The 11671-nt window shown below is 32.5% G+C and overlaps 2 protein-coding genes across 2 annotated transcripts; both read left to right on the top strand.

Moving 5' to 3' along the window:
- The first annotated feature begins 1967 nt into the window (after positions 1-1967).
- LOC112734406 (ABC transporter G family member 1-like) lies at positions 1968-4989 on the top strand. The gene is made up of 8 exons (XM_025783705.3): positions 1968-2202; positions 2280-2359; positions 2765-3235; positions 3320-3406; positions 3530-3655; positions 3728-3922; positions 4010-4099; positions 4178-4989. Exons 1-8 carry the CDS (start codon positions 2016-2018, stop codon positions 4877-4879), a joined length of 1938 nt encoding a protein of 645 aa, XP_025639490.1. The 5' UTR covers positions 1968-2015; the 3' UTR covers positions 4880-4989.
- A 2177-nt stretch (positions 4990-7166) lies between these two features.
- LOC112734409 (ABC transporter G family member 1) lies at positions 7167-11235 on the top strand. The gene is made up of 8 exons (XM_025783713.3): positions 7167-7591; positions 8659-8738; positions 8861-9331; positions 9413-9499; positions 9615-9746; positions 9832-10023; positions 10101-10187; positions 10329-11235. The coding sequence occupies exons 1-8, from the start codon at positions 7300-7302 to the stop codon at positions 11007-11009; spliced, it is 2022 nt and encodes a 673-aa protein (XP_025639498.1). The 5' UTR covers positions 7167-7299; the 3' UTR covers positions 11010-11235.
- Positions 11236-11671: the final 436 nt, after the last annotated feature.

Below are 11671 nucleotides of genomic sequence, written 5' to 3' on the forward strand. Positions count from 1 at the left end.
ACATACAAGTTCCAGAGGTACAAAATTAATTGTGGATGCATCAATACCTTTATTTATTATTTTTATTACAATTTAAATGAAATATTTTCTATAGAACTATGGAGAATGATAAATAATTGATTTTGTGCCTTTGGAACTTATACTTGTTCTCCAGATTATCGACCTTATTCTTGTACTGCTGTCATGTAGGACATTTCGTTAATTATTTAATTTTGACCTCACGGTGGGACTAAATTGAAGTTAAATGAATTTTTTTTATTTCAAATAGAACACTTTAAACTTTAAGAACCAAAATAGAATTACACCCAAACGTAAGGGACCAATTTAGTACTTTACCCTAGAATTTTTTTTATAATTTGAATTTATAATAATTTTTTATGTTGTAGCACGAAAATGTTATTTTTCGTATTCTTTTTAGATTTTTCTTTGACATTTATTTGTTTTTTTTCTAGTATATACAGATTTTCAATGATATCTATAATAGTAAGTTTAGAATATTTATTGGCTTGTGTTTGTGTGATATATATTGAACAAGTTATTTTTAATAAGAATAATTTAAATAGTATAAAATAAAAATACCTATTAATATTTTTTTAAATCTACTCTATCAAATAATGTCTCGAGTGATACAAATTCAAAATAATACTAAAATAAGTATAATTATAAGAATCTTAAAATATAATTATATGTAAAGTACTACAAAAAGTTAAAAAATTATAAATAATAAAAGTAATAAGAGTTTTTTTTCTATAAATTTGTTTTTAAAATATAATAAATATTTTTATTTTGTAATTATCTAATAGAATCATTTTTAGGTACATAGACTCCTCTTTATTTATTGGTGTAAATATTTTTCATAGGCAAATCACGAATTGTGAAATGAAATAATAGTGTTAAAAATTTTATGTATGATATATAAGTAGGTCAAATAGGATGAAATTTAAATATTTTATAACTTAAAATTTATTATGATAATATTATTATTATGATACTCTTAATGTAGATATTTATTACATTAAATACTTTATATTTTTATTGAAAAATAATATGAAATAAGTTAATTAATTAATTATGCATGGGAGTTATAGTTTTATTTACTAAAAGTTGATTGGTTAATTTTTAAGATTTTGTCAAGTAATTAAAATGCAACTCGTAAGTTGAGTAAAATAATCCAAAAAGAATTTCAAATTATTTTTTTATTTCTAGTTTCTAGAATATTTATATTTCTTCTTTCTATTTTAAAATAGAATATTTATTCAGTTCTATTTCGAAATATTTAATAATTTAAAATAAAGAATTAAAAAAAATATTAATAAAATAATTAAAATTATAATAATAAAAAAGAACTTTGTTGTTTAACTTAATTTTTGAATTTCTATGGAAAAAAATCGGAAAAATCGGTCTCCCCTCTTTTTTATTGTATGTAATTTGTTCGATTTTTCAGCATCATTAAAAGAAGAAATATGGCTTAAATATAATGTACAAAGAATTGGTATCAACTTTTATATAATAAAAATAAATAGATAGATTATAATTTTTATGTGAGTAGTTATCTTATATGTATATATCAAATAATAATAATAATAATAATAATAATAATAATAATAATAATAATGATGGTGAGTATAAATATATTAAAGCTAAAGAAAGTTGGTATAAATGATAAAAATTTGAAACATATTTTAAAAGAATAAGATAAAAAAAACTTTTTTTTTTTGTACTTGGGTTTGACTTTTGCTTGTTAAAATAAAACATGGTGTAAAGGAGACAGTGTTTGGTTGGTCATAAATTAGTTTGCAGCGGTGGAAGTGGAGAGTTCCAGTGCATATGCATGCATGCATGTTCAACCTAGCTATAACTCTTTGTCCCAGCGAGCATTAACTGCTTCCACATCTATCAAACTCCGATCCAACATTTAAAGTTCCTTCATGCATGGCATCTAGTACGTACGTTATATAAGCCCATGCTCTTTCATATATTTATATCCCTACAACTAGAGTAGTAGTAGAGTAGCAATGGGAGAGGGAGAAGAAAAGGAAGACGTAACAGTGACATGGCAGAATTTGTGGGTTACTGTTGCAGATGGAAACAAAAGGAAACCAATTCTGCAGGGTCTCACCGGTTATGCTCAACCGGGGAAGCTTTTGGCCATAATGGGTCCTTCTGGCTGTGGCAAATCCACACTTCTTGATGCCTTATCAGGTTATTATTTTATTGATTAGCAAATATATTAGGATCATCTGCTGCTGTGCATAATAACTTTCTTTTATCTCTTCCAGGGAGATTAAGCTCTAGCGTCAAACAGACCGGTAAAATTTTAATCAATGGCCACAAACAAGCACTGGCTTATGGAACTTCGGTAAACCAAACTACAATTTCCCCTTCCCATATATAAAATTATAACTAGTTAAGAGTTCAAATTGTTAGAGAAACAATAGCTATCGAGAAAGTTAACAAATTGTTGTTTAATTTATGAGAAATTAGTTTCTAAACCTTTTTAATTTCAACAACAAAATTACTATATATAGAAGAAATCAACACTTATAATTAATCATTCAAACATAATGTTTTTAATCCAACAAGAGAGAGGCAGAATAAGTAAAAGCTAGAGAAAAAACACAGCTAGCTGAATTTTAGTTAAAAAAAATTAGTTACTTTAATTTTATCACTACAAGTGTTTATTTGTTGTTTTTTGTCCGCCATAGAAGAAATTTAAGAAATCAATTTTTGGCAATTTACTAGTTTATATATTTGTATGAATCAGGGATATGTAACACAAGATGATGCTATGCTGTCAACTTTGACCGCTGGGGAAACTTTATACTACTCAGCTCAGCTCCAGTTTCCAGATTCCATGTCCACTTCTGAGAAGAAGGAACGAGCTGATATAACACTGAGGGAAATGGGACTCCAAGATGCCATTGACACAAGGGTTGGAGGATGGGGTTCTAAAGGCCTAAGTGGTGGACAAAAGAGGAGACTCAGCATCTGCATTGAGATCCTAACACGCCCAAAGCTTCTGTTTCTTGATGAACCAACAAGTGGACTTGATAGTGCAGCTTCCTATTATGTCATGAAAAGAATTGCAAGCCTAAGCCTAAGGGATGGCATCCAAAGAACTATTGTTGCTTCAATCCATCAACCTAGTAGTGAAGTCTTTGAACTCTTCCATGATCTCTGTCTTCTGTCTTCTGGTCAAGCAGTATATTTTGGTCAAGCGTCTCATGCTAATCAGGTTAGCCACCAAAATTCTTATGCAGAACCAACCAGATAGATATTAATATTATATAATGAGAATTCTTTTTTTATCCAAGCGCAGTTTTTTTCTTCAAATGGCTTTCCTTGCCCAGCTCTCCACAATCCCTCTGATCATTACTTAAGGATCATAAACAAAGATTTTGACCAAGTAAGCAAGTAACCTTTACTTCTGACTTTTACCTCATCATTCTACTCAACTCTTGTCCTTCTTAAAGATATTACATGGGTTTGAAAAAGGAAGAGAGATAAAAATTTCTTGTTATTTATTCAGGATGTTGAAGAAGGTTTTGGATTCGGAGTTACTGCTGAAGTAGCAATTGACATCCTTGTAAAGTCTTATGGGTCATCTGAGATTAAAAACCAAGTTAATAATGTAGTGGCAACAATAACTGAAAGTGTAAGTTCATGTTACATTCCTTACCTATATCTCTATGCCAAATATGAAAAACTAACCTTTGCATACCTACAGAATTCAGGAGCAGTTGGGAAGAAGAGGGTCAATGCCACATTCCTCACTCAGTGCCTCGTTCTTATGAGAAGATCTTCGCTGCGATTGTTTCGCGACTTGAGCAATTACTGGTTGCTTCTTGTTGTCTTTATTGCAGTAGCTATTAGCATGGGTTCCATGTTCTATAACATTGGCTCAAGTAATGGATCAATTCAAGTAAGTAAACTATGAAAAGCAATTAACATTATGACTTGTAATGCACAAGGTTAACAAGTTAATATAATATCTTCATGCATGGTTCAGGGAAGAGGGTCTCTGCTTACTTTTTTGATATCAACTCTGGCTTTCATGGCTCTTATTGGTGGATTCGCTCCATTAATGGAGGAAATGAGGGTAAGATTGCTATGCTCCTGTTCCTGTACTTTCTTGTATAAATTAACTAACTGAAAATATTTTCTCTGATTGTTGTAGGTATTTGAAAGAGAGAGACTAAATGGTCACTATGGTATTATTGCTTTTCTCACAGGCAAAATATTCTCAGCACTTCCATATATGCTAATGATTTGTCTAATTCCTGGAGGAATAATATATTACCTCTCAGGGCTGCAGAGAGGTTTAGAACACTTTGTGTACTTTGCTTCTGTTCTGTTTGCCATTGTGCTTTGGGTTGAGAGCCTCATGATGGTTGTGGGGAGTATGTTCCCCAATTTCGTAACCGGCATGAGCATTGCCGGCGGAATTCAAGGACTAACCATCTTAACTGGTGGATTCTACAGGCTGCCAAACGATCTTCCAAAACCATTTTGGAAATACCCCTTTTACTACCTTTCATTCCTTAAGTATGCTTTCCAAGGATCTTTCAAGAATGAATTTGAAGGCTTAAAATTTTCCATGGAACAAGGTGGAAGTGCAAAAACCATTGTTAGTGGTAGAGACATTTTGACAAACACATGGCAGGTGGAAATGGGGCATTCCAAGTGGGTTGATCTTGCCATCATGTTTGGGATGATTCTTGTTTATAGGGTTGTGTATTTGGCTATTACAAAAAGCAAGGAGAAGTTGAAACCTCTTGCTGCTTCCATTAACAATCACCCAACAAAAGTTTTCACGAGAGAGATTAGAATTAATGATAGAGCAAGCCCTGTATCTGAAAACCATGCTATCTTAGAATAAGCTACTTGTGCTTGAGTTCAACCTATCTTGCTCAAGTAAATAAGCCTTTCGTTCTCAATGTTTCATTATGTTATATCATATTTTTGTCAACATAACAACGATTTAGCTTCTCTTTCTCTTAATTCATGACTAAATTACACTCTAAACACGTTCTTCAAAAAATCGGATTCGTCCCCCGTTTTGTTGTTAGCTATTTTTTTTTTTCGCTTTTGCCCTAACCTAATCAATGAAAACCCTACCTTTCATTTAATGAGCACTAGATGTCGTAATTTAATTAAAAAAAATAAAATAAATAAATAAAATTTGTACAAAATCTTCTTTTAGGTAATTTTTTTTTTTTGGACAGCACTGAAAACTGAGCAATTTTTTTCTCATATTTAAACAATTAGAATGTGAATTTTTTTTAAACATGAATCTCTTTTAAATTTATTTAATTTTTTTGTATAAACCTTCTTTTTTTATTTTATTTTTTTTATGCTATTTTTTTATTTTTGGATTCACCAAGAATCTAACTTTATACTTTTTGGATATAAAACTCTATTTTTTCAGCCTGACAAATCAATAGATTTAAAATCTAAATATTTGTTTAAAAAGATAATGAATTGACTACTAGATCAATTCAAGGTGGTTGATTTCTTATGTATTAAACTTGTTTTTTTGGGATCAAAGTCTCTCTTATTGAAAGTTTGTTAAGTGAGGAGTGGGTTTGGGGTGTGGCCCAGAATTAAGTGTGGATTCAAATACAACCAAACTTGATGAGCTACTGTTGGCTTTCATCATTAATGGCTCTTTGTATTTGGGCCGTGTGAATGAACACCCACCCCAATCAGGTAGGTTTTCTGGCTATAAATCACTCCCGGTTATAATACAAGCTGTAAATGATGTGTCTCCACTCCATTCCTTGTATGAATGAAGTAACGGTATGTCAATAAGTTGGACCCTTCTACATCACTACAAACTTTCAACTAAGGAGGCCTATCCCTATCCCTATCCCTATATGTGTTAGGTAGGAGTAGTAGATATGAAAAAATGAGATGGAGATACGTTGTTACCTTTATTGTTTTCTAATTAATAATTTAATAATAAAAGTAATTCCATTAATCTATATAGTGTTACAATATGAATCAATTTGTATACGCTTATCACCTGTACTAAGTTGTTATCATTATCAAACTTATTTAAAGATCCCCATTTACCTAACCATATGTAGTTTTAAGTCAAGACAATATGTTTCATTGAAAATACGTGAGACAAATATGTTTGAGGAAAATGAAATTAAAGGAGAGAGTATTAGAATGTTTTCGGAAACATATAGTAGATACATACACTATCATGCACGGATAGAACACGGACACGGGACACAATAGGACACGGACATGTCAACACACGAATTTTAAAATTTTACAAGATACGGGGACACACTTATATATAAAATATAAAGTATTTTTTAGATAAATCATAATAATATTTTGATATTTTATTGATATTAAAATATAAATTAATTTTTTTAATTATTTTTAAAGTCTTATTTTAATTATATAAAGTATTTAAATTTTTTTTGCTTTAATAAATAATAATATATACTATTTTTAAATTTATTTCAAAAATACATGTTAAGAATAATGCTGGACATGCTAATATGTGACGGTATTTAGGTGTGTTCAAGTATGTCTAGCAAATTTTTTTTTTATTTTTTATTATGACACGGTTAGACACGGTAGATACGCGTGTCGACGAGTGTCGATGAGTGTCGTGTCCGAAATGTGTCCAATAGGCGGACACGACAACCGAACAAAATGTCCGTGTTTCATAGTACACATACATTATACTAGTTGTTATTTGTTAATTAACCCAAGTTTATTAATCAGGAAATAAAACCGAAAAAAGAGAAAAAATTGGTTGCTTCATGACGTGCTTATGACGTGACTATATATGCTGGTCTTCATCACTTATTACTCTTACCAAACAACAACAAAAGTTGGTAGTATATAACGATATATTCTCAGTTACTAAGAAATGTTATATATACATATATCATCTTTGTATACATTTTTTTATGAAGCATTTTATTGCATGGTAATTAGTGCATAGTGATTAATCTCAATATATAAAACAATATATAATAATAATTTTCTTAAACAAAACATGACCAGGAAGTAAGAGAATTCTCCAATTCACATATGACAATAAGGAATCCAAGTATATAGTGAAAGAACATTGATTTCTTTGACCTTCTAAGCTAGCTCTGATCTCCATTGTCATATTTTCACTTTCCTACTAGCAATTACTACATAATAGACAAAACATGTTACTATATAGTAGGTAGCCTTGGCAGATTCAGTGTACCAAATTCTCCTACCTTCCCCTACTAGTGCACACTCTTCATCACTCTCACACTTGCATATTACTCTGATCTCACAATGAGCTCTATTCTTCAGCCTCATGTTAGTGATTGTGAATTACCAAACAACATGCTACCCGTTTTGGAATATGAGACCACATTTGAGGTGGAAGCCATGAATGAGGTGGATCATCAAGAGGAGAAGGGGGTTTTCATAACATGGGAGGATCTATGGGTGACAGTCTCAGATGGCAAGAATGGAAGGAAAGCAATACTTCAGGGCCTAAAAGGTTATGCCAAACCAGGGCAACTCTTGGCTATAATGGGTCCTTCTGGTTGTGGAAAGTCTACTCTTCTTGATGCCTTAGCAGGTAATCCTTTTTTCATATCAACATTTGGTTTTGTGCCTTTAATATTTTAAATCATTTCCACTCTAACATCTAAAATCTTATTTTTCACTTTTAAATCAAGTTAAGTATCTAGTTAATACTTACTTTTGAGTATACAAATAACATGACTCTTTCATAGTTTACTACCAAACCAAACTAAATATCAGACTTTGATATTATATGAGTCATTTGATTGTGAAATTATAACATGCTACTACTATTCATCATGAAGCCTTAAATGGTTGACATTCTTAAGTCAAATATACTATAATTGTCCACAACTAATGACACTTTTAGCATGCTGATGTCACAGTCAGTCAGTCACATATAACACTTTCAAAGCCACTCAAAATCTTTCACTTTTAGCATTTTTCCCTTTTTTTTTCCTTAAGTTCCAGTTATAAAATGAAAGTGGTAAATACTAAATCAGTATTCGAAAGCTTCTGATACTAACAAAATGATAGCTAACTTTTGTTATTGGCAAAATAGCCCCTGAAAAATTTTAAAATTTGACAAAATCACCTAACGTGAAACGATGAGGTCACAATGAACAGAAAACGCTGATGTGGCAGCCCGAAGAAAGCTCCGATGATGGCGATGTTTCCGGCGACCTTCTTCTTCTTCGTGTTTGCTGCTTCTTCTTCATGAACACGCCGCTGCGTCCCCTTCTGCTATGGCAGCTGAAAAAGAAGACTATAATGGTACGCCACTGCACCTCGTCGCATTCTTTGTGTTCGCCGCTTCTTCTTTAACATGCCGCTGCGTCTCCTTTCGCGTCCCCTTCTGCCAAACCACCAAGAAGAAATTGAAAATGTCGCCAGAGCTCTCTGCCATCATCGTCAGAGCTCTCTTCTGACGGCCAGCGTTTTTTGTTCATTGTGACGTCATCTTTTTATGGTTTGGTGATTTTGTCAAATTTAAAAATTTTTCAGGGACTATTTTGTCAATAACAAAAGTCAGGTACTATTTTGACAGCGTTAGAATCTTTCGGATACCAATTTGTATTTACCTCAAAATGAAATTAACTAAAGTATCCTCATGTGTTGCAGGGAGATTAGGTTCAAAGTCAAAGCAAACTGGGATGATCCTAATCAATGGCCGCAAACAAGCACTGGCATATGGAACATCTGTAAGAATAATTTTCTAGTCTTTGTTAGACAATATAAACTTATTTTTTTATACATACTATTAAAGAAATATCTATATATATTAATCTTTTGTTTTTACTCTAACTATATGAAATCAAATCAGGCATATGTCACAGAAGATGATACTATCTTGACAACACTGACAGTTGGAGAAGCTGTATACTACTCAGCCCAGCTCCAATTACCAGATTCCATGTCCAAATCAGAGAAGAAGGAGAGAGCAGAGTTCACAATAAGAGAAATGGGCCTGCAAGATGCCATCAACACAAGAATTGGAGGGTGGGGATCTAAGGGAATTAGTGGTGGACAAAAGAGGAGAGTTAGCATTTGCATTGAGATCTTAACACATCCAAGACTCTTGTTTCTTGATGAACCAACAAGTGGACTTGATAGTGCAGCCTCTTATTATGTTATGAGTAGAATTGCAAGCTTAAATAAAAAAAATGGAATTCAAATGACTATTATTGCATCAATCCATCAACCAAGTAATGAAATCTTTCAGCTTTTCAACAATCTCTGTCTCCTCTCTTCTGGTAAAACAGTCTACTTCGGACCTGTCTCAGCTGCCAATAAGGTTAGAAATCAGTATCGTTTGTCCATGTATGTATTTGTTGCTGCAAATCAATGGCTTATTGAATTCTGTTTTTGGCTGCAGTTTTTCTCATCAAATGGTTTTCCTTGCCCAAGTCTCCAGAATCCTCCTGATCACTTTGTAAAAATTATTAACAAGGATTTTGAACAGGTAGGTAGAATATGAATCATTCTAAGATCTTTACTGAACATTGAACAACAATTTATTTTAAAGGTTACAATGATAGATTACAAAGAAACTTAACCAATTTATCTCTTTGTTTCAGGAGGAGGACCCTGAGAAAGGATTAGCTAGAGGGCTAACCACAGAAGAAGCAATTCATATACTTGTTGAATCATATGATTCATCTGAAATTAGTCACCAAGTTCATAAAGAAATAGCTCAAATGAAAAAAAGGGTGAGTACAATTTTTTGAAAATTGATCTGATGTCCATATGCAGTACAAATTGTACAAGTGCTGAAAGTCTTAATAATGGATGCAGGACTCAGATGCAATGGAGAAGAAAAGTCATGCTGATTTTTTAACACAGTGCATGGTCCTTACTAGGAGATCTTTTGTGAACATGTATCGTGAAGTAGGCTACCACTGGTTGCGCCTACTTATCTATGGTGCTCTGGCTTTAAGTCTTGGTACCATGTTTTTTGACATTGGCTCAAGCAGTGAATCAATTCAGGTACACAAATCAACTTTGAGACACATAATGCACAAAATTCAGCAATCATAGCTAAATCTTAATTTATTTGATGTCAGGCCAGAGCTTCACTGCTTGTGTTTGTTGTTACATTCCTTACCTTCATTACTGTTGGTGCATTCCCTTCTTTTGTGGAAGATATGAAGGTAAAGTACTATTTCTGTTAAAAACAAACTATGTAACATAATTATCACCACCTTATTATGCACACTTACATACTATTTATCCACTATTGAATATGATCATGTCAAATTACTGAATATGTTGGTGAAATGATCCATAATTAGGTGTTTGAAAGAGAAAGACTGAATGGACATTATGGGGTAACTGCATACACCATTGGTAACACATTATCTTCAGTTCCATTCTTGCTATTGATGTCACTCATCCCTGGAGCAGTGGTTTATTACTTGGTTGGACTTCACCAAGGACACCAAGAATTCATCTACTTTACATCTATACTCTTTGTTTCTGTCTTTTTGGTTGAGGGTCTCATGATGATTGTTGCAAGCATTGTCCCCAATTTCCTGCTAGGCATAATCTTCGGCACCGGAATATTGGGAGTGATGATGTTGGATGGTGGATTCTATAGGCTTCCAAGCGATATCCCTAAACCGTTTTGGAGATACCCTTTGCATTACATTTCATTCCACAAGTATGCATACCAAGGATTGTTCAAGAACGAGTTTCAAGGCCTAACATTCACCGGCAATAATCAAGATGGAGGAGCTATGATAGACATTAGTGGGGAAGAGATACTTAGAAACTTGTGGCAAGTGGAAATTGATTACTCAAAATGGAATGATGTTGCTATATTGATAGGAATGGCAGTGACATACAGATTGTTGTTCTTGGTGATCATCAAGAGCTTTGAGAAAGTGAAGCCTATTATTGTGACAGCAATGAATAATTGCCCGCAAGCAAAGTTCAGGTTCACTAAGGTGACTAGACTAGGAGCAATGGCATGATTCATTTGCTTGCTTGCCTTGCAGAACCATAATAATATATAATATAATTATATATTTGCTTAGTATATTAATGTGTGAACTGAGGTTATTATAATACTTGAGAAGAACTGTATATAATTATTTCTTTTTTAAGGAGATCAGATACTGAGTAATAGTGGTTATGATTATCGTATGGATTACAAGATTGCATTACCCTTGGATGAATAAATCTGAAACTTGCCTTCAACACTCAAGCATAATTCCTGATCTAATGAGGAACTGATTACTCAATACTTATGTACCAATCAACAATAATATATATACAAATTAAAATCACCAAATAAATCACAAACCTAGCTACTATAGATTTAATTTGAAAATAATTATAAGCATACAGTTAGATTTAATTTTGGGTTTATGCTTGATGACTTAGTGCAGAGTTATCATCATTATTCTCCATCACTAGTGTTGCTCGCGTGGGTGACCCTGAAATGAATGACATAAAAAATGGCTTCGACTTCTCCGTAATCTTGATGATCAAGAAGAACAACACTCGATACTAGCGTGTTCAAAACCGATTGGAATTGAATTAAATCGATCAATCAAACCGAAAAAATTGAAAATCGAATAAATAAAAAACCAAAAAAATCGAAAAAACATATTTTTCTGTTTTTACTTTTTAT

Source organism: Arachis hypogaea, chromosome 3 (assembly GCF_003086295.3).
Source record: "Arachis hypogaea cultivar Tifrunner chromosome 3, arahy.Tifrunner.gnm2.J5K5, whole genome shotgun sequence".
Lineage (NCBI taxonomy): Eukaryota > Viridiplantae > Streptophyta > Magnoliopsida > Fabales > Fabaceae > Arachis > Arachis hypogaea.